Here is an 18,302-nt window from a genome sequence, read left to right on the forward strand (position 1 = left end):
AATGGCAGGAAGGGCTGCAATGGCTGCTACAGACAAACAGCTCAGCTCTTGGTGTGGACTGAGGATAGTGAGTGCTGTAATCTCTGCTTCACGCTTACACAGGCCAAATAAAGACTGCATCTGCAGCCTGTACTGCTGCTTATAGTTTCGTTTTAGTGCATAAAACATCATAGCATAAGAAAACTTACATTGTGGCAGGAAGAAAACGTCCATTTTAGAGTTAGAAATGTGGGTTTTCTTTATGAATTTCCAGGTATCTCGGAATTCTTGCAAATTAACTTACAAGGAGTGTTATACAATCGTCTAGGTTGGAAGAGACCCTTGGGATCATCAAGTTCAACCATCTACCCTACTCTACAAAGTTCTCCCCTACACCATATCCCTCAACACCACATCTAAATGTCCCTTAAACACATCAAGGGATGGTGACTCAACCACCTCCCTGGGCAGCCTATTCCAGTGCCTGACTACTCTTTCTGTGAAAAATTCTTTCCTAATGTTCAATCTAAACCTACCCTGTTGGAGCTTGAAGCCATTCCCTCTCATTCTGGCATTAATTATCTGTGAGAAGAGACCAGCACCAACCTCTCTACAGTGTCCTTTCAAGTAGTTGTAGAGAGTGATGAGGTCTCCCCTCAGCCTCCTCTTCCTCATACTAAACAGTCCCAGCTCCTTCAGCCGCTCTTCATATGATTTGTCTTCCAGGCCCTTCACTAGTTTCGTTGCCCTCCTCTGCACTCGCTCCAGCACCTCGATATCTCTCTTGTATTGAGGTGCCCAGAACTGGACACAATACTCGAGGTGTGGCCTCACCAGTGTTGAGTACAGGGGCACAATCACCTCCCTACTTCTGCTGGTCACGGTATTTCTAGTACAAGCCAGAATGCCATTGGCTTTCTTGCCCCCCTGGGCACACTGCCGGCTCATATTCAGCCGCTTGTCAATTAGAACCCCCAGGTCTCTTTCCTCCAGGCAGCTCCAGCCACACTTCCCCGAGCCTGTAGTGCTGCAGGGGGTTCTTGTGGCCCAAGTGCAGACCCTGGCACTTGCCCTTGTTGAAACTCATTCCATTGGCATTGGCCCAGTGATCCAATCTCTCTAGGTCCCTCTGTAGACCTTCCCCATCCTCCTGAGATTCAACACCCCTGCTTAACTTGGTGTCATCTGCAAACTTGCTGATGATACACCCTATGTCCTTATCGAGATCATCAATAAAGACGTTAAGTAGAAATGGTCCTAACACTGAGCCCTGAGGCACACCACTTGTGACCGGCCACCGGCTGGATTTAAATCCATTGAGCACCACTCTTTGGGACCTTCCAGTCAGCCAGTGCTTGATCCAGCAAATCGTATGCCCATCCAGTTATACTCTACCCTGACTCAAATGCTTGACTCTTGATAGGGTTGGAATTTTTCTTGATTGAATAAATAAATCTTTAACAGTAGGTAAACATATCAAACCTGGGTATTCTTTACCTGCAGAGAACAAACCTGCTTGTGAAAGTGCCGTTATCTAATTGTTACTTTAAATGTGGGTGACAAGCATATTGGTTGATGTGATAGCATTTTTATGGTATATTGGGTAGACTGTGGACATTGGTTGTATTAGGTCTTTTATTCCATTTGTAGTCTCTTCCCTAGAGAGATGTGTGTGCAGGGTAACATTGTAATTTTTACAGTTTTGTCATATTTTTTTAAAACGGACAATACATGGTATATATGTAAATGAGAAGTGAAAGTCATGTGCCTTCTGTCTGGAATAGAAAATGTTGCAGCCAGCGATAGCTTTTAGTATCTGTGAAATTTTATTTCCCCAGTCTTACTGATTTATTTATTTATTTATTTATTTTTTAAAGGAAAGGTGGCACTGTACAGGGAAGGTTTATCTTGGTTAAATGTAAGTTCCATTGAAGGGTGGAGTTGTTAATGACAGTCTTTATCCCAAAGAGTTATGTAGTCCTTCTGAGTAGTATCCTAAGGCCAGGTCGTTGGGTGCCTTGAAAATAACAGGTTTTAAGAGTGACTCAGTGTGTTATGGAAAGACAGGGTAGGAAGCTGCACCAGATCTGATGTGTTCCTAAGCCACTGGTAGTCAAAGGAGAATCCAGAGCATTCTTCACCCTGAGGTAGATAAGGCTGCATTGCTGTGGTCTGCTTGGAGAAATCATGAATAAATGAAACCTTGGTCATAATCCACTGGCATTTGGTGGAGTTTTCCTGGTTCCAGACGTTTTTTGGGCAGTCTTCTTCTTTTCGTAAGTGGTAGTAGGCAGGAGAAACGCTGTGACTTCAGAAATAAAGTAGAGGGAGAGGCAGCACTGGAAGTGGATTGTGCCTTTCTCTCCCGTGAAATCATGGTCGTACAGTGGTGTGAGGAGTGTGTTGCTTCTGTTCCCTGGACTGTGGTGAAACCCTGGGTTAGGAGGTGAGTTGAGGCACCGTGGGCAGCGTGAGATTGAGGGGAGGCAGCCTCATGTCTGGGTTTCACACAGCAGCAAACACTTGTGGCACTAGCTCACACAGCAGCGCTCCACTTGTATCGTGGATGTGCTGTACTGTCTTACTGAAGCTGAAAATCTATAATAATTGGTAATCATCAAAGCATTTTATTTTGTGAAATTCTTATCAGTCCATCTCAAAAAGAGAAGAGCGAAACTTAAAAATGATGAAGAAGGGTGATGAGTAATGGGAGGTATGGAGCTGGTTTTGGCCATTCCTGGATACATAATAGTCAACTGTTTGGATCAGTGAGCTGAATCAGAATTGCAGTCCTTCATTCCTGTAGTGAATAAAACCCTAAACTAACAGCTGTCAACACTAAGGTCCTGATGCAGACCACCCCAAGGTGTCCTAGGATTTGTATGCTCCTTTTACAACTGGAGAGCTGAAGCATAGTGTCAATGAGATGTTAGTTTCTCTCTGTCTGACTCTACAGGGAGTCTTAGGTAATGTATAGACCTTCTGCTATATCTGGTAGCATCTTCATGGAGATGGATAGTTTGCCAAGGAAGTATCTGCTCAATTGTCCTGATGGCCTCTCCTTCCATACTGCTACCTGCTATCAACACCCGCTGCTAAACTTTGAGCAGTGCATTTATTGTAATAATTTTGGCCTTCATCATGGTGTCCTTCCAACTCACTTCAGTGAAGTGTGTCTCAGTGGGAGCCATGAGAGCTGCAGACTGATAGATTTCATAACCTTTCTGTCTTGCCAACCTCAACGTTAATAGTACTTTTCTGAAGTGTATGGAACTGAAAGGGAAAGCAAGGTGGTGTTTGGAAGTCTCTCTGATAATTTCTCCATGTGATCACACCATTGGTGGTGGAAGAGAGGAGGAGAGCCTGCTCCGTAGTTTGCTGTTGCGTATTTTTAGCTGTACACATCATTTAGCTTTGTTGATATTTATAAAGCAGTTTGAAAATGATGAACATTAGGACTAGAAATAGCTGAGGATGTAGCAACTAGTGATCAGGAGCTTAGACTGCGTTAAGACTTTTCTTCAACAGAAAGATTATCTGGATTGCATTATTGCCTAATCCATTATGGTTTAAGCAGCCTTGACGTTTAAGTAACGTGCAAATCTCGTTTCAGAAGACTGTTCATGCATGCATGCATTTCTTAATCTTTAATTCAAGCTTCGTTTTAGGAACAGATTTTGGCAGCGCTTTCCTGTGGTTACTTTTAGCAGAATCCTCGGCCCATCTCTGAATCTAAAACACCTACTTGCAATTCAGTATGAGTGAACAGTGCTCCAGAAGAACAGCTCCCTCTCTCATGTTTTTAAACAGAAATGTCCACTTTGGGCAACCTGCTCCAACATTCAGCCACCCTCAAGTGAAAATGTTTCTTCCTTAGATCTAATCTGACTTTCTCATATATGAACTTGTCTGTTTGGCTCATGTCTTACCCCTGTGCACCTCTGAGTAAAGCCTGGCTCTCTAGATTTTTGCAGAATTTCTGTGGACAGAAATGGCTTTGAGGATCTTCGGTGTTTGAGTCATTAAGTAACTGTTCTTTATAAAACATGGGACATACATAAAGCTGATAGAGAAGAAAATTTATTTTTTAGATCCAACCTATTTTCTGTTCTAGGCAGTTTTTTAGAGATAACGTAACATTTCTATAGAATTTGACAGGAAAATGGTGTTCTTCCAGCAGATGGTGAAAATTTTCTGGAGGACTTGCAGTTGGTTAATTGGAGTCAAAACCCTTTAGAAATACATCTTTGCTTCATAGACACTGTGTATTTGGATTACTTTAGTCCTTATTTAGCCCTTATTTATGTGATAGTCCAATTGTCTGGAAGGCAAAACTCAGTGTAAATTTATCAGGTCTTAAAAGTTCTGATATCTGGCAGACAACGTTTCTGACTGTTACGGCCAATGGTAACAAGGTAATAAAATTCCCCTTAGACTTCCCATTTAGGATTGCTTGATGTATTTCCTGGTATAAATATTGTAACAGCTGGAACAAGTTCAAAGGAAATCTTTGTGGTATTGTTCATAAACCCAGCAAATTTAAGAGGCTTTGATTTACTACTTAAATGGGCATGTCTCCTTTTCCTTTTTTATTTTTCTTTACAATGTGCAAAAAGAGCCTAACTGAATTAAAGTTTGTGTCCCCCCCCTTTTTTTTTTTTTCCTTCCCTCCTCTCTCAGATTGCAGCTATTCTCAGGAAACGAAAACTTGACTATTATTTGCACAAACTGGTACCTGAGATCTTGCAATCAACTTCCTTTCTGACAGCAAATGGGACCTTGTATATTGCTTGCTTTTGCATTCTAAGGTTGGTATACTGTCCTAAAAATGAAATGTAACAAGTAAGCTATTTTTATGCAACTTTTCAATTTACCTAATAATTTGTCTTTTTTTATACTAGACTTGCTTGTAATGGATAGGAGTGTCATCATCTTGATTTCTGGTCTTATCACTTGAATACGAACCTTTATTTTCTCTTGTTTTTGTAATCTTTTAAATCAGTCAACAAGTCAATGTATTGACTTTTCTTCCTTTTTTCTGTGTTATTTATTGTTGCAGGAAACTCAAATATATTCTAGAGGGGACTGAGAAGGCCTAATTTTTCTCTCCTGGAGAGAATTGATGTAATTTGATGGTGTTTATATTTTCCTGATGCAGGAGCTGTGATGACTTTCATTTATCCTAAACTCGATCCAGCCATCCAAGCCTGTACTTTCCATGTTTGTGGCTGTAAATGAAGGAAATCCCAGCACAGCTTCTGGGCTTCTTTGAGATACAGACTTGCTCTTAAAATCGAGTACAAATGCCACTTCTCTGTTCTGAGCTGTTTCCAGTTGTATTTCAAGTAACTGGAAAGAAAGTTAAAAATTAAACTTCAATGCTTATGAACGTGATAATGTCCTAGGTCTAAATGTGTTTATTGTAAGAGATGTTACACATAGACATGTAAAGTCTGGAGTAGCTATGAATTTTTGGAAGTTACCTGACAGTGCATTCAGAAGCCCCTCTAAGAGTTGATCAAACCCATGATGCCCTACTTCTAGATCTGTTTAGAGGCCCCTAAACTTTGCTTCAAAGCTGAGGGAGAAGGCAAAGAAGAGGAGGAGCTGGCTGAGGGGCCATGGAACACTTTTTAAGTAAATAATTTGCAAAGTTCAAAGTAAATCTTTAAGTAACAAGCTCTAAAGAATATGAATTTTTCTGTGAATCTGAGTGATGTTAATATTGACTTATCTTTACACTTCTGAGCTATACAGTGGTCTTCCTTATCCTGCCATCTATTTGCCTGCAAATCTGCGGTGCCCTCCTTCAGTGCTGTAGTTAGGTGTTACTCTCTAAATTAAGCTGGTGTGGTTTTAAGTTTTATTATTTCTGTTCCTCTGACAGAGGTTACTGGCCAGCCAGCAGAGCATGTGCATTAGTGTCTGACCCTGAAGCCCATTGGCTTACATGGAGCATAGCTGTCTAAAGCTGTTTTGATCTCCAAAACAAAGCACGTGGCCAGATGTGGACTGAGTAATGGGGTTTGTACTGAGTCCATGCGCCTTCCAGGTCCCCCTGAAGCATTCTTTGGGTTGACCCAGGCCAAAACCATGCAAAGGACAATTCTAACGTGACAAGGGAAATCCTCATTACCCTGCTGTTCTTATAGCTGTGCAGCAGAGTAACCAACCAACATCTTAAGAGATGTACGTGTGTTTTCTGTTGCAGAGAGATGCCCATGAAGAGATGTTGCCTCCAGCAGAATCTCTGCTGGTAGGGTCTCTGCAGACTGCCCGCCACCTGCAATTGTAGGACTTGCAAATAAAAACTGTCAGCCTCTTGGCTGGGGTGCCAGCTGGGGCTGGTGAACTGAAATCACAGGTAGAGGCAAAAGAAGCCTTAGGAAGCCTTATGGTTTACATCTGTTGGAGTATATGAAAGTCCAGTTATAAGGAGTATTTGGTAGCTTTTTGGCCGGGAATAAAATTCAGACCCTCAGCATTTAAATGAATGGGATATGAATAGGAATAACAAGAGCTATTAAATTACATTTCAAACAAACAATAGATAATGTGATTGTCAGAGAAGTCCAGTCTTCCAATTTACTGGTGTTCTTTGAAGGAAAAATATATATCTGGTGAGGGTCCGATTGGTGCATTATACATGAATTCTCAAGTGATTTTGATGAGTTTGCTTGTTAGGACTCTTCAAGAAGAAAGATCCGTTGTACATCAGGAATTAGTAAATGATTAGCAAGTAGTTAAAATATGTGAACCCAAACAAGGGATAAATAATCAGTTTTCATAGTAGGAAGAGATTGCCAGTAGTGTTCCTGTGGTGTCCTTTGTTATGGATATACCTAAAGCATCTGGAAAAACAGGTGAAGAATAGTGTGAGAGATTATATGAGATTATTTAGCATGCAGAAATCTAAAACTTACTCTCATCCATTTCAGAAAGATCTGTTGATTAAAATAATGAGATTTAACAGGGAAAAGTGCAAAGTACTGCATCGGTAGGAAAAAAGCAGTCCAGGAATGGACTTTAACCTGGGTACTATTAATCAGGAGGGTGTTTGAGAATCGTCATGGATAGGTTCTTTGAATACGTCAGTTCAGTACTTGAATATGGTCAAGGAGCCAAGTCAGTATTATTTGGAAAGAAAATGAGAACAAGCCAGAAAGCTGTATAAATATGTGACATCTTTACAAGTTGAGTAGTTGAGTGCTACTTTTTTTTTTTTTTAAGAGCTTCTCCTAAGATCATAATGTTGACAAGTCCTTCACTTGGAATGTACTTAATATCAACATTGTCTTGCAGCTTGAGCCATATAAGCTTCCTTCCCTCTGCTGTTGGGCGGGTGATGGAGGATGGAAATGTTTTGGAATGGAAATTTTTCTTTTTTAGCTAATTAGTGCGCATTTTTTCACATTTGTTTTTTATAATATGTATGTATATGTATAATAGGGTGCACGATGCACTTTTTGTATCTTTTTTGGTTGGAAGGTAGATTATAGTGGACGCAGCAGTAACTCAGAAGCAAAATTGTCCAGCAAGCCCCATGCAGTTGACTGGTTTGACCCTCCTGGAGTTTTAGACCAAAGCAACAGATTAAAGGGTTTGTAGCTGAATCTGTTAACCCCATATTAACCTGTGCAATTCCTGGTTTGAGAAGAGTTGCTTGTTATCTTCTGAGCACCAAGGAGGAGATGTGTTGACAGGCATATAGGGTGTCCTGGAAAAAGTGACCACCTCTGTTCATACCTTTACTGAAGTCCCACCGAATCTTTGGTTACTTTGCATACAGAAAATATGTCTTAGTCACACAGTAACAATTAAAAGAACTAAATATGAAATGTAATTGTCAGTGAGAAGTCTGGCTTGTGCTCATATTTCTTTTTGATGCCCTTGTAGCATTTGCTTCCTTTCACCTAGGGAAAAACCAAAATTGAAACCACTGCAAATATTTTCAAGGATCATAGAATAGTTTGGGTTGGAAGGGACCGTTAAAGGTCATCTAGTTTCAACCAGATCAGGTTGCTCAGAGCCCCATCCAACCTGACCTTGAATGTTTCCAGGGATGGGGCATCTAATACCTCCCTGGGCAACTTGCTCCACTGTTTCACAACCCTCAGTGTAAAAAATGTCTTCCTTATATTTAGTCTAAATCTTTATTCTTTCAGTTTAAAGCTGTTACCCCTTGTCCTATCGCTCCACTCCCTGATAAAGAGTCCCTCCCTATCTCTCCTGTAGGCCCCCTTTACTGAAAGGCTGCTATAATGTCTCCCCAGAGCCTTCTCTTCTCCAGGCTGAACAACCCCAACTCTCTCAGCCTGTCCTCATAGGAAAGGTGCTCCAGTCCTGTGGTCATCTTCGTGACTTCCTCTGGACCTGTTCCAATAGGTCCATGTCCTTCTCATGTTGGGGGCCCCAGAGCTGGACACAGCACTGCAGGTGGGATCTCACCAGAGTGGAGGGATGTAAAACTCAGGCAAGAAAGGACAATTAAAATAATATCAGGCGCTGTTTAATATTCTGACCCTTTCATAGGTGGGTAAAACTTCAAAACCATCTAAATCCAATATCGACACTTACTTAGGCCATGGATAGATATTCTCACTCTAGAAGGAATTACCAAGCTAAGTTGGCTGACTCTTTTTTTTTTTTTTTTTTCCTCTCATTTTTTTCTCTTTTTTTTTTTTTTTTTCCTGAAGTGAATCAGGCAATATGTTCAGGCTGCTCTGTTGGCAGAGCAGTGAGGGTGATGAGCTCTGTTATGTATGTGTGACAGGCCAGCTGGGGGGTGTAATCTCTTCTGCTGGTGGGATCCAGAAGACTACATCTGTCTGGGCTTCCGATAGAAGCGCTAGGCTCCACGACTGACAAACATTACATCTGTTCAATGAAAGGTGTGATTTTTTTTTTTTTTAGGTTTTCAGTTTTATTAAGTGCAAAACCTCATGATGACATGTTTGCTTTTTTTTTTTTAAGTCTAGGAACTAGAATAATTAAATATCTCCACATACAGCTTTACATTAACTTGCTTGATTAGATTCAACTTTACGTATCGACCAGCTTTTGAGTTTGGGATGTAGTTGTACATTGAGGAATTAGATGCAAAACCTGAAAGAACTCATATTTCTCATTGAAATTTCAAACCATAGCCCATGTGAAAATAACAATGCAAATAATAACAAAAACTTGTTTTCATTTACTTTGGCAGAAGTTTAAATGTTTCACTTACTGATTGGGCATTTTAATTTGTTTTATTGTGTAAAATATGTTACTGTTTCCGAATTGTTATCAAACCAAAGACGTAAGCATTCATACAGGGATTCTAAACCATGCCAAAAGAACAAATTCTTGTTTCTTTCCCACAGAAAAGACATTTGTTCTGTTACTTAACAGGTGTGTCTGGTAAGATGTGTTCATACTTATTAAGATGTTTAAAATGGCTTCTCTGAAACTTCATACAGTAATTGCTTTCCAAGAGAGTCCTAATAATGAACTTTAGCTCCTGCAGCATTTGGCATTGTCATCCTGAGAAATTATCCTTCTGCAGGCGTGGGAATGAGCAGTGTGTGTAATTGCCATTACATCACTTGCTGCTGATACACTGGCTCTATTTTCACTTACCAACATAAGCTGGCATTGCTTGCTGGTAATGTTATTTTTGCAGGAGAGGTATGAAATGAGGCTAATCATGCCTTTTATTGCAAGAATGAAAGCGGGCTAATCAGATGGTATTGATTAATTATCTTTGTTCTCTCTTCTGTTTTGTCAACATGAAATTTTATCTAAGAAAATTTCCTTTTCTACCCTGTACGTGTTTGCCATTTTTTTTTTGTTGTATTTTGTTCACTGTGTTTTTAGAAGGGTAAACTCCATTGTAACACTCTGTTTTCCTGAACTGATAGTCCTTATCAGCTGAGCAACATTGGGGTAATTAAAGTATGTTTATTATCATGCTACCAAATTTCATGACTGCCTGACTGTTGTTTGGTTCTGTGATCAACCTGAGTTAGTTTGAACGTGCTGATGTCCTGAACAGACTAAATGTGGTTGGTGCCATTGTGTCTGACGAGCATTTTTGGTTTTCCTCCTTTAACACTGGCCAATTTCTAGAAATATTTTCTTAGGTGTTGTCATTTGTGTAACTATTTTTTTCAACTCTTATTATTGGAGGAATTTTGATAGTTGAAATTGTGTTGACTCCTTGAGTGGAACCTAGAACTTGTTGCAAAAAAATGAGAGCTTTCGCACCTTAATGGAACTGGGATGTCACTGCTGCTTCCAGTCTCGTAACTTTGATTGTTAACATTGAGATTGGTTCCTTGTCTTACTGTAAACGAGTGGTTTGCTGGTTTTAGCATCAGTTGACTATCTGTCTTGGAATATGATGTATATTATAATAATTTGGTTTGATTTCTGGCTCACCTGGTTGCATCCCCGCCTTCTACAAGGCACAGTTTTCTGAAGATGTATTTGGACAAGTAGCAGAAAGAGGAGCAACTATAGGTTTTCTCCAAAGATTATTCTGTGATTAATATCTGCAATTTTTCAGAAACATCTCTTGAAAGCACTGTTTTCTTTTATTTGAAGCAAAGTAGTCCTTTAAAGGAAATGTATATATTAATCAAGTATTTCAGGTGTTTAATGTTTATGAAGCACTTTAGGAACCCCTCTGAGAACTATCCAACTGTGAAAATTTAATGATTTGTATTTATTTGTAAGTATTGATTAATGTAAAGAGGCAAAATTAATAAAGTGTGTGTAATTTTATAATAAAGTTAAAATAGTGTTTTGTACATGGATGGTTTGATTGCTTTGCATGTAATATGTGTACAAATTACATTTTCAGGAAGATACTTGGAAAATTCTACTTTTGGTCTCCTGGCTTTGGTGCTGCTTTGCCTGCTTCTTATATGGCTATTCTCATCGAAAGGAAAAGCAGGTATGGTTTGTGTCTATGCATTTTCAGTTTTGTATAATAATATTTCTTGTTTTGGTCATTTGATGATTGATGTTTGACAATTCAGTGGTTTTGTTTCAGAATGCTGGAATTGTACTTCATTTGAAATAGTGTCTTTTGCAACCTTAGATTTAAATCTAGAGAGCTACAGTGAAAACACACTTTACAAACATTCAGTTTCTTTTTTGTGGTTTGTTTTTCTTGTTTAATGTGTAGTTGGGTTGCTGAGGATTGCCTGATAAAGCTGTGTGGGTTTTTTCTTGGTGATGTGTCTTTTTTTTTTTTTTAAGTACAATTTAAATAACGTTTGTGATTAGTCACAGGGAAGGGACATGCTAATGAAAGTTGATGATGACTTGAGTTAACAACGTGACATCGGTTAAGATAGAGAAGTAATAGGATGTTGTGAAAAAAACTGACTGGAAGAGCTGAAGTAATCCAAATTGGATGAAACAGAATGACACAGAAAGCAAAGCCTTTCATTTAAGGCAAGATGCTGAAGTTCAGCAATCAACGGAAAATCTGTTATGAAAGCGTGAAGAGGAGGCAGAGAGCTCTGAGTGATCCAAGAATGGCCGAAAGCTGCCATTTCTCATGCGGCTGTGAAAGGTGGCAGGTGAAGTCCTGGGTTGTAGGATTTTGCTGTTTTAAAATTCATCTTATATTGGCAGCTTGTGTCAATAGTGAAAGTTATAACGCTTAATTACTTCAATATGGAATGAAATGCTTTAGTCGTCTAGTCAGTAGGTTTTATTCAACATAGAGAAGGTGGCAAAAGGGTGATGTAAGGGATTGCTATTTAAAAGGTGATGAGGGGGGGTTGAGTACTGGGGAAGATGTGAACATTTTTGGGTTACTATGAATATCTGAAACTTCCTTAAGTGGTCATTTCAAAATAACGGCAAATACGTTATTTTGACTGACTGTCAGGCCCAATTCCTAAACTTAGCCACGGAGTCAGCAAAGCCCAGGTCAAGGTTTAGGTAAGATCTCAAAGTTCTGTCCTTTTAAAAGACTGCTTTATCTATTGGTTTTGAAGATTGAGGGTGTGTAAAAAGTACTCTCGCCTTTCAAGAGCCTCTAAATCACTTTATTTAATGTAACTGTAGAGAAAATGATCGGAATAAAGTTACTAAATTATCTTTTAAATTTCCTTTCCACCTGACTGATTTTCATCTTGCTGCAATTACTTCATAAGAGGGTGGATACGTTGTGGTAGAACTTTGTCTAGTTACTTAGACTCCAGCACTGCCATTGGCATCAGTGTTTCGTTTTTTGGTGAGAGCAAGTGCATTTTCTCCCTCTCACAGCACTAGCTTAGCTTGTCCTGCAGACCTGCTACAATGTGAGGATTTTTTTGTGTCAGACTTCTAATATTTCTAGATAACGTTAAAGGGGAAGAAATTGGGCTGGTTGTCCATCTCTGGGTTCCTTGTAGCTTTCAAAGTATTTGTGAGTCAAGAGTTGAAACTGTTCGTGAGCCCAAACTCATTCAAGGTTTGTGTTTAACAGTGGAACAACTCTGACAAAACTTACAAACCTAGGATTGTTGATTTTTGAAAGGAGAGTAAGGCAAACAAATTTTATGCCAAATGGGGATTTCTAAAAGCCATAGTGGTAATGTATGAAAGCTTTGACAAGTTAACAGGCTCATTTTTAACACTTGAAATTTGAAAGAAAAGAAACTTGAAATAGAGGTGTGTGAAAGTGGGAAAAGTAGGTTGGTACAGCATGTATGTAACGAATAATGCTGAAATACTGAACTCCTGGAAAGTTATTCTCCATTCTACCAAAATCCAAAATGTATGATCTAAGGTATTTTGCCTAAAAAAATTCATATTATATCGCATCAAGTAAAATGTAAAAAGGCAGCTTTGGTATTGCACTGTAACACGTGCAGCTGAAAATGTGGGGTCTTTGTTGTTAATGAAAAGAAATGTTGTTAAATAGCATCAAAAGGTAGTTGAAAGCTTAGGTTTTTTAAAAATACCAAGTTGTTTGGTATGTATCAGATGCTAACTGTGTATAATGTGTGAAGTGCTACTGCTGACAGACAGTGAAATATGACTTTCTGATTTCACATCTGTTTGCTTGTTAGCTTCTGTTACAGGCAAAAATGAAGTTTTAATAGACTTGTGGTCTCGACGTTTCTCATAGAGACACAGTCATGTCCCAAGTAGCTTACAACAAATTGTATTGAAAAGTCAGGGAGGTGGGAAAAAGTCCTGTTTTGAGTTCATAAACATATCTCTAGCCCTTTATATTGCTACTAGCAGCTGGCAGCAACATCAAATTTAATCACTTAATCTCTTCCCTGGTGGATACCCTATTTTAAGTACCTCACTGGCATTTGCTTGCACAGCATCCCTGTCAGTCCTCAACTTGGGAACAGCAGGCTTGTAAATCAGATTTTCTTCTGAGCGTTGCTGTTTCTGTGTGCCAGCCTTGTACGTTCTGTAATTCATATGGAAGAATGGGAAAAAGAGATGGATAGCCTGTCTAGGCACAGTATAATCCCGAGGAGAATGTTTTCTAATGTGTTACAGAATTAGTTTGATTGTAGCTTGTATCTGTGTAATATGTAATTGCAAGTTTGCATGGCATTGGCAGTGAGAAGGGGAGGTGACACTGCATACAAACTTCAAAGTCACTCAGGAAATGCTCTGCACTATATTTTGCCCTTACTGGTCTATAAAGGTACAGATTGTGCATTAGTATGTCCATGTGTATTCTATTTGGTGGTTGTAAAATATATCCTGTCTATGAAAACTAGTTTATTAGCATCTGTAGAAAGGGCCAAGGAATAAAAATACTTGTAAACTTCTTGTATATGTATCTATAAATGTTCTGTGAGATTACCGGAAGAGAACTAGTCACATTATTATGATTAAGTAATGTTTTAATAAGAAGTATTTCTTAGATAATAATTGAATGTAGATGCATAAACATGGAGATTATGTGTTTGTAATATACAGATTAATTGCATTTAGTCCTTCTGTAGGAGTAACTCAGAATCTTTGCCTTTTCCTGGTACTCCCAAGCTGTGTGGGCTGCCTGTTAGGGTTAGGAGGGAGCGTCCTTACAGGGCAATGCAGAATTTATAAGTGACAATCTGACATCTCTTAGCCACACAGTTCGTATATGTTTGGTGATCTGAGAAGTGCTAAGAGGGTACAGAGTTAAATTTCAGCTGATTTTAACTGTATGTTATCTCATACGTTACAGATCTTTTTCATAATTGCTAGTATTAGTGCTGACATGTTATTTCTTTGTATTTATGGCTCTGGCAGAGGTGCCAAAAATGAGAAATTAAGCAAAAAATATTGTAGGTGTTACTGGTGTGCTGTGTGTTTTCACAGGCAAAGAAAATGTTCTTGCAAATAAGGAAAGTACTCCCTTTTCCTGGACAAATGTACACAGTTCACTAGAATGTACATTTTTCTCATTCCTTTTGATTATTCTACCGTGACTTCAACATTTTAATTACTCTTTATGTATATATTGTCATAATAACTATGGCTGTAATAAGTAAGCTTCTAACAGGTGCACTTGCTCAAGTATATTTAAAAGAACTTAATTTTCTTTATGGTTTCACCTTTTTTACATATTGTATTAAAGAAAAACATGCAATTCTTTTGTCACAGAATTTAGTTTTGTAGTGTTAGACATTAAAAGTTATGGTCTCAAAAATAGACATGTGACTTGCTTACATTAATTTCATTAAGCTTCCTTAGGAAATCATTACATGCATTTTGTTAACATTTGCATGGGGGGGGTTTACTGTGTACTTTGTTTACTCCTATAAGTGTTGTTTCAATTTGCTGATAAGAAGCAATTTTATTTGTTTGTAATTCTGAAAAATGAATATTTTGCTTACTTCTTTCAGCTTCTCTTTGTAATTCAAAGTTAAAGTCTCCTGTCATTTTTTTTTTCAACATCTATTAAGTGTTATCAACCAGAATTGAGCCTGTAGCAGAGGAGGGGGTATGTGGCTTTGACTGAAGGACATAGTACTACCTTGTTCTAGAAGCACCGAGACTGCTAGAAGGCAAGGAAGTAACTGAATATACTTGTTAAAATTGTTGTGAATGAAGCTGTTGAAATGTGATTTGAGGCTTGGCTGAAGCCAGCCTGTTACTGGAAATCTGATTAGATCAGTTGTACCTTACTGATTTCTAAGACAAAGAATTCTGATAGCTCATTGTATTTAAGACCTCTGTGATTACTCTCAAGGAAAAGAATGATGTTCTTAAGTGTTTGGTAAATATGCTCATGTTTCAAAGCCATTTAAGTTGTGTTTTGCTAATACCTAAACGGCAAACTTCAGTTTGTTGGACTCTTGCTCAAAAACCAATGTATTAGTGAGTTTCAAGAATTAAATCTAAAGCTTTAAGAAGGGACACGGTTTTACTGACATTAATTGTCTTACTGCCTGGCTAACTTTTTTTCCCCCCATGCCCTTTGTAAGTAATTAAGCCAAAGAAAGTTTAACTACAGGCACCTAAAAGTTCTGTGGCAGTTCTGAAGGGACCCTTCTGGGGTTGCCCCCTGCTCCCCCCTTGGGCTGCATTAATGTTTACGTACTGGCTGTTAACATTATAGCGGCGCCTGTCTCGTCGCTGCAGTTATGACTGTGTCACTGATGGTATTATAAAACTTGAGATTTAGAGCTTTTATAATTTGGTTGTAAAATCTTGCTCTGGGCGACTATTGGCAACGTGTTTTCAGTTGAAAACTTGGGGTGTTTTTCATCACAAAAATTCAGTGTGCTGGACTCAGAAAAGTATTTAAAGTGTGTGCATTTAAAAAGTAATATAGTGCAACAGTGCACGTTATAGAGAACGTTTATATACGCACATATATTTAGTATTCTTGAAAACAAAGGTATTACTATGTATTGCTTAGAAAAGTGGTAGAAACTTTTGTGTAAGAACAGTGTGGAATTTTCAGACTGTGTGTTAGTTCTGATGAAACATTCAGTTGTTGTTGTTAGGGTTACTTGCTTGCCAGAAGTGCCATTAGCCGAAATACTTTATAAAGGAAGAATATGGCAGCATAGCAATGATAAAAAGCGTATGCTGTTAATAAATACAGAGTTTTTATAAGTATGTCCATTCAAATACAAATTTGAATGGACAAACTGGCTAGTATTTCTGTATAGTATATATTTCTGAGTAGTAGTATAGTATATTTAGACTTGAGGTGACAATTTCCTTTCTCAAAATGTTTTAGTTACTCAGTTTGAGGTTGTGTTTTATAAATCACCAGTATGGGGGTGTGTGAGTGATCAAAACAAGTAAACAAACTCTCTTAACGCAGCAAGTGTTTTTGCAAGTTGTAGTCCTACTTGCTACAGCTAAGAAACCGAGAGAGCAAGCTACATTGAGGGATGATTTTTTGTGTTGTAGTGAAAAAAAACCCCTCGAGGTTGGATCACTCACCTGAGTATTTTGTGGAAACACATTATTTTGGAGTTTTACTTCTCTAGTGTGATTATTACTGTGAGATACGGAGCCGAGCTGCAGAAGTTAATGGGAATGCTTTTTATTTTTAAACCACAATACATTACCATCCATTGCACTTCAGCAACTGCCTTGGTGAGAGCCAACGTTTGAGAGATCTGGGTTTTTATAGTAACAGCATGTAAACATGTGAACATGCTCTGAGGGCTGCTACTGCTGTAGGGACTGGAAGTTTGAGGTTACCTGGGAGCACAGGAGTTGATCTGGAAGATGCTGGGATTGTGGGAATATTGTGAATGGCAGGTAGCTTGGGATGGGCAGCTCTCGGGAGTGGTTTTCATAGAAAGTAGCATCTCTTGCTGACTTTGGAACTTAGTGGAGCTCTTGCACAGGGCTGAACTGTTTCCAATCAATGATCAATGAGGGAGCTGGGATTGTTCAGCCGGGAGAAGAGAAGGCTCCGGGGAGACCTTATAGTGGCCTTTCAATACCTGAAGGGTGCCTATAGAAGAGCTGGAGAAGGACTCTTTGCCAGGAAGTGTAGTGATAGGACAAGGGGAAATGGTTTTAAATTGGAAGAAAAAAGATTCAGATTGCATGTCAGGAATAATTTTTTTACTATGAGGGTGGTGAGACACTGGAACAGGGAAGTTGTGGATGCCCCATCCCTGGAAGTGTTCAAGGCCAGGCTGGATGGGGCTTTGAGCAACCTGGTCTGGTGGGAGGTGTCCCTGCCCATGGCAGGGGGGTTGGAACTCGATGATCTTTGAAGTCTCTTCCCACCCTAGCCATTCTATGATTCTATGATTTACAGCAATTTGTCTTTCTGAGAAATGGCATCACCTGGCTTATGCTAGATTTGTCCTGACACACTCAGTCTCCAGTTTGGGGCAAAAATCCCAAACCTGAATAGCCTGGTATTTTACACTAGGAAGAGTGATGATCTCTGTAGGATATATCCCTGACAATTGTAACTTTGTTGATATTTTCAAAGAGATTTCTATTTTTTACTTACTGTTATAACGTTACATGTTAATTCTAGAACAAGTTCCTGAAGTTGATTTAACTCTTTTCAGTGAAATCAATATTAATGAAGTCAATTTTTAAGAACCACCTTCTCTAAGTAGAGGAGCAGTCAATTCCAGTATGTCTTAAGCAAGTGGAGCAGGAGACCAGCTTGGCTGAACAGGGAACTCCTCCTGGAGCTCAAGAGGAAAAAGAAATCGTATGATTTCTGGAAGTGAGGTCAGGCTTCGCAGGAAGATTAGAGCTGTGGTTTGCATGTGCAGGTCTGCAGACACTGAAAGGCCAGAAGCTTAGAGTTGAAACTGGCCAGTGTTGTATCTGACAACAGGAAGGGCTTTTTAAAGTACGTCAATAGCAAAAGGAGATCTAGAGATAACATTGAACTGATACTGACCGAGGGTGGTCACCTGACTGATAGAGATTAAGAAAAAGCAGAGGCATTCAATGGTTTTTTTGCTTTGGTCTTTAATAATACTGATAGATCTTGGGCTGCCTGGTCCCCTGAGTCAGAGAAGCATGACCGTGGGAGTGATTTTCCATTTGGGGACACTGAAGTTGCAAGGGACCAGCTGTATCAGCTGAATGTTCACAAGTCCATGGGGCCTGATGGGATTCATCCCTGCACTGAGGACTGAAGGAACTAGTGGATGTTTTGGCAGGACCCCTCTCTGTCATATACCAAAGGTCTTGGGAGGTCCGTGCTGGCTGGAAGTTAGCCAGAGGTATTCCAATTTACAAGAAGGGCAGGAAGGAAGACCCAGGAAAATACAGACCTGTTAGTCTAACCTCAGTTTCTGGGAAAATTCTGGAGAAGGTTATACTGGGTACTGTTGTGGCAGTGCTGTTGTGTTGACGGCCAGGCTGGATGGGGCTTTGAGCAA

General features: G+C 39.3%; 1 protein-coding gene across 1 annotated transcript in view; it reads left to right on the forward strand.

The window, feature by feature from the left end:
- The first annotated feature begins 4,383 nt into the window (after positions 1-4,383).
- TMEM135 (transmembrane protein 135) overlaps positions 4,384-18,302 on the forward strand; it is a 167,962-nt gene continuing 154,043 nt past the window's right edge. Inside the window, exons 1-3 of the mRNA XM_014958255.1 lie at positions 4,384-4,394; positions 4,614-4,787; positions 10,823-10,915. Of these exons, the coding sequence (XP_014813741.1) occupies positions 4,384-4,394; positions 4,614-4,787; positions 10,823-10,915 (278 nt within the window). The remainder of the gene's footprint in view (positions 4,395-4,613; positions 4,788-10,822; positions 10,916-18,302) is intronic.

Source organism: Calidris pugnax, unplaced genomic scaffold (assembly GCF_001431845.1).
Source record: "Calidris pugnax isolate Ruff unplaced genomic scaffold, ASM143184v1 scaffold252, whole genome shotgun sequence".
Lineage (NCBI taxonomy): Eukaryota > Metazoa > Chordata > Aves > Charadriiformes > Scolopacidae > Calidris > Calidris pugnax.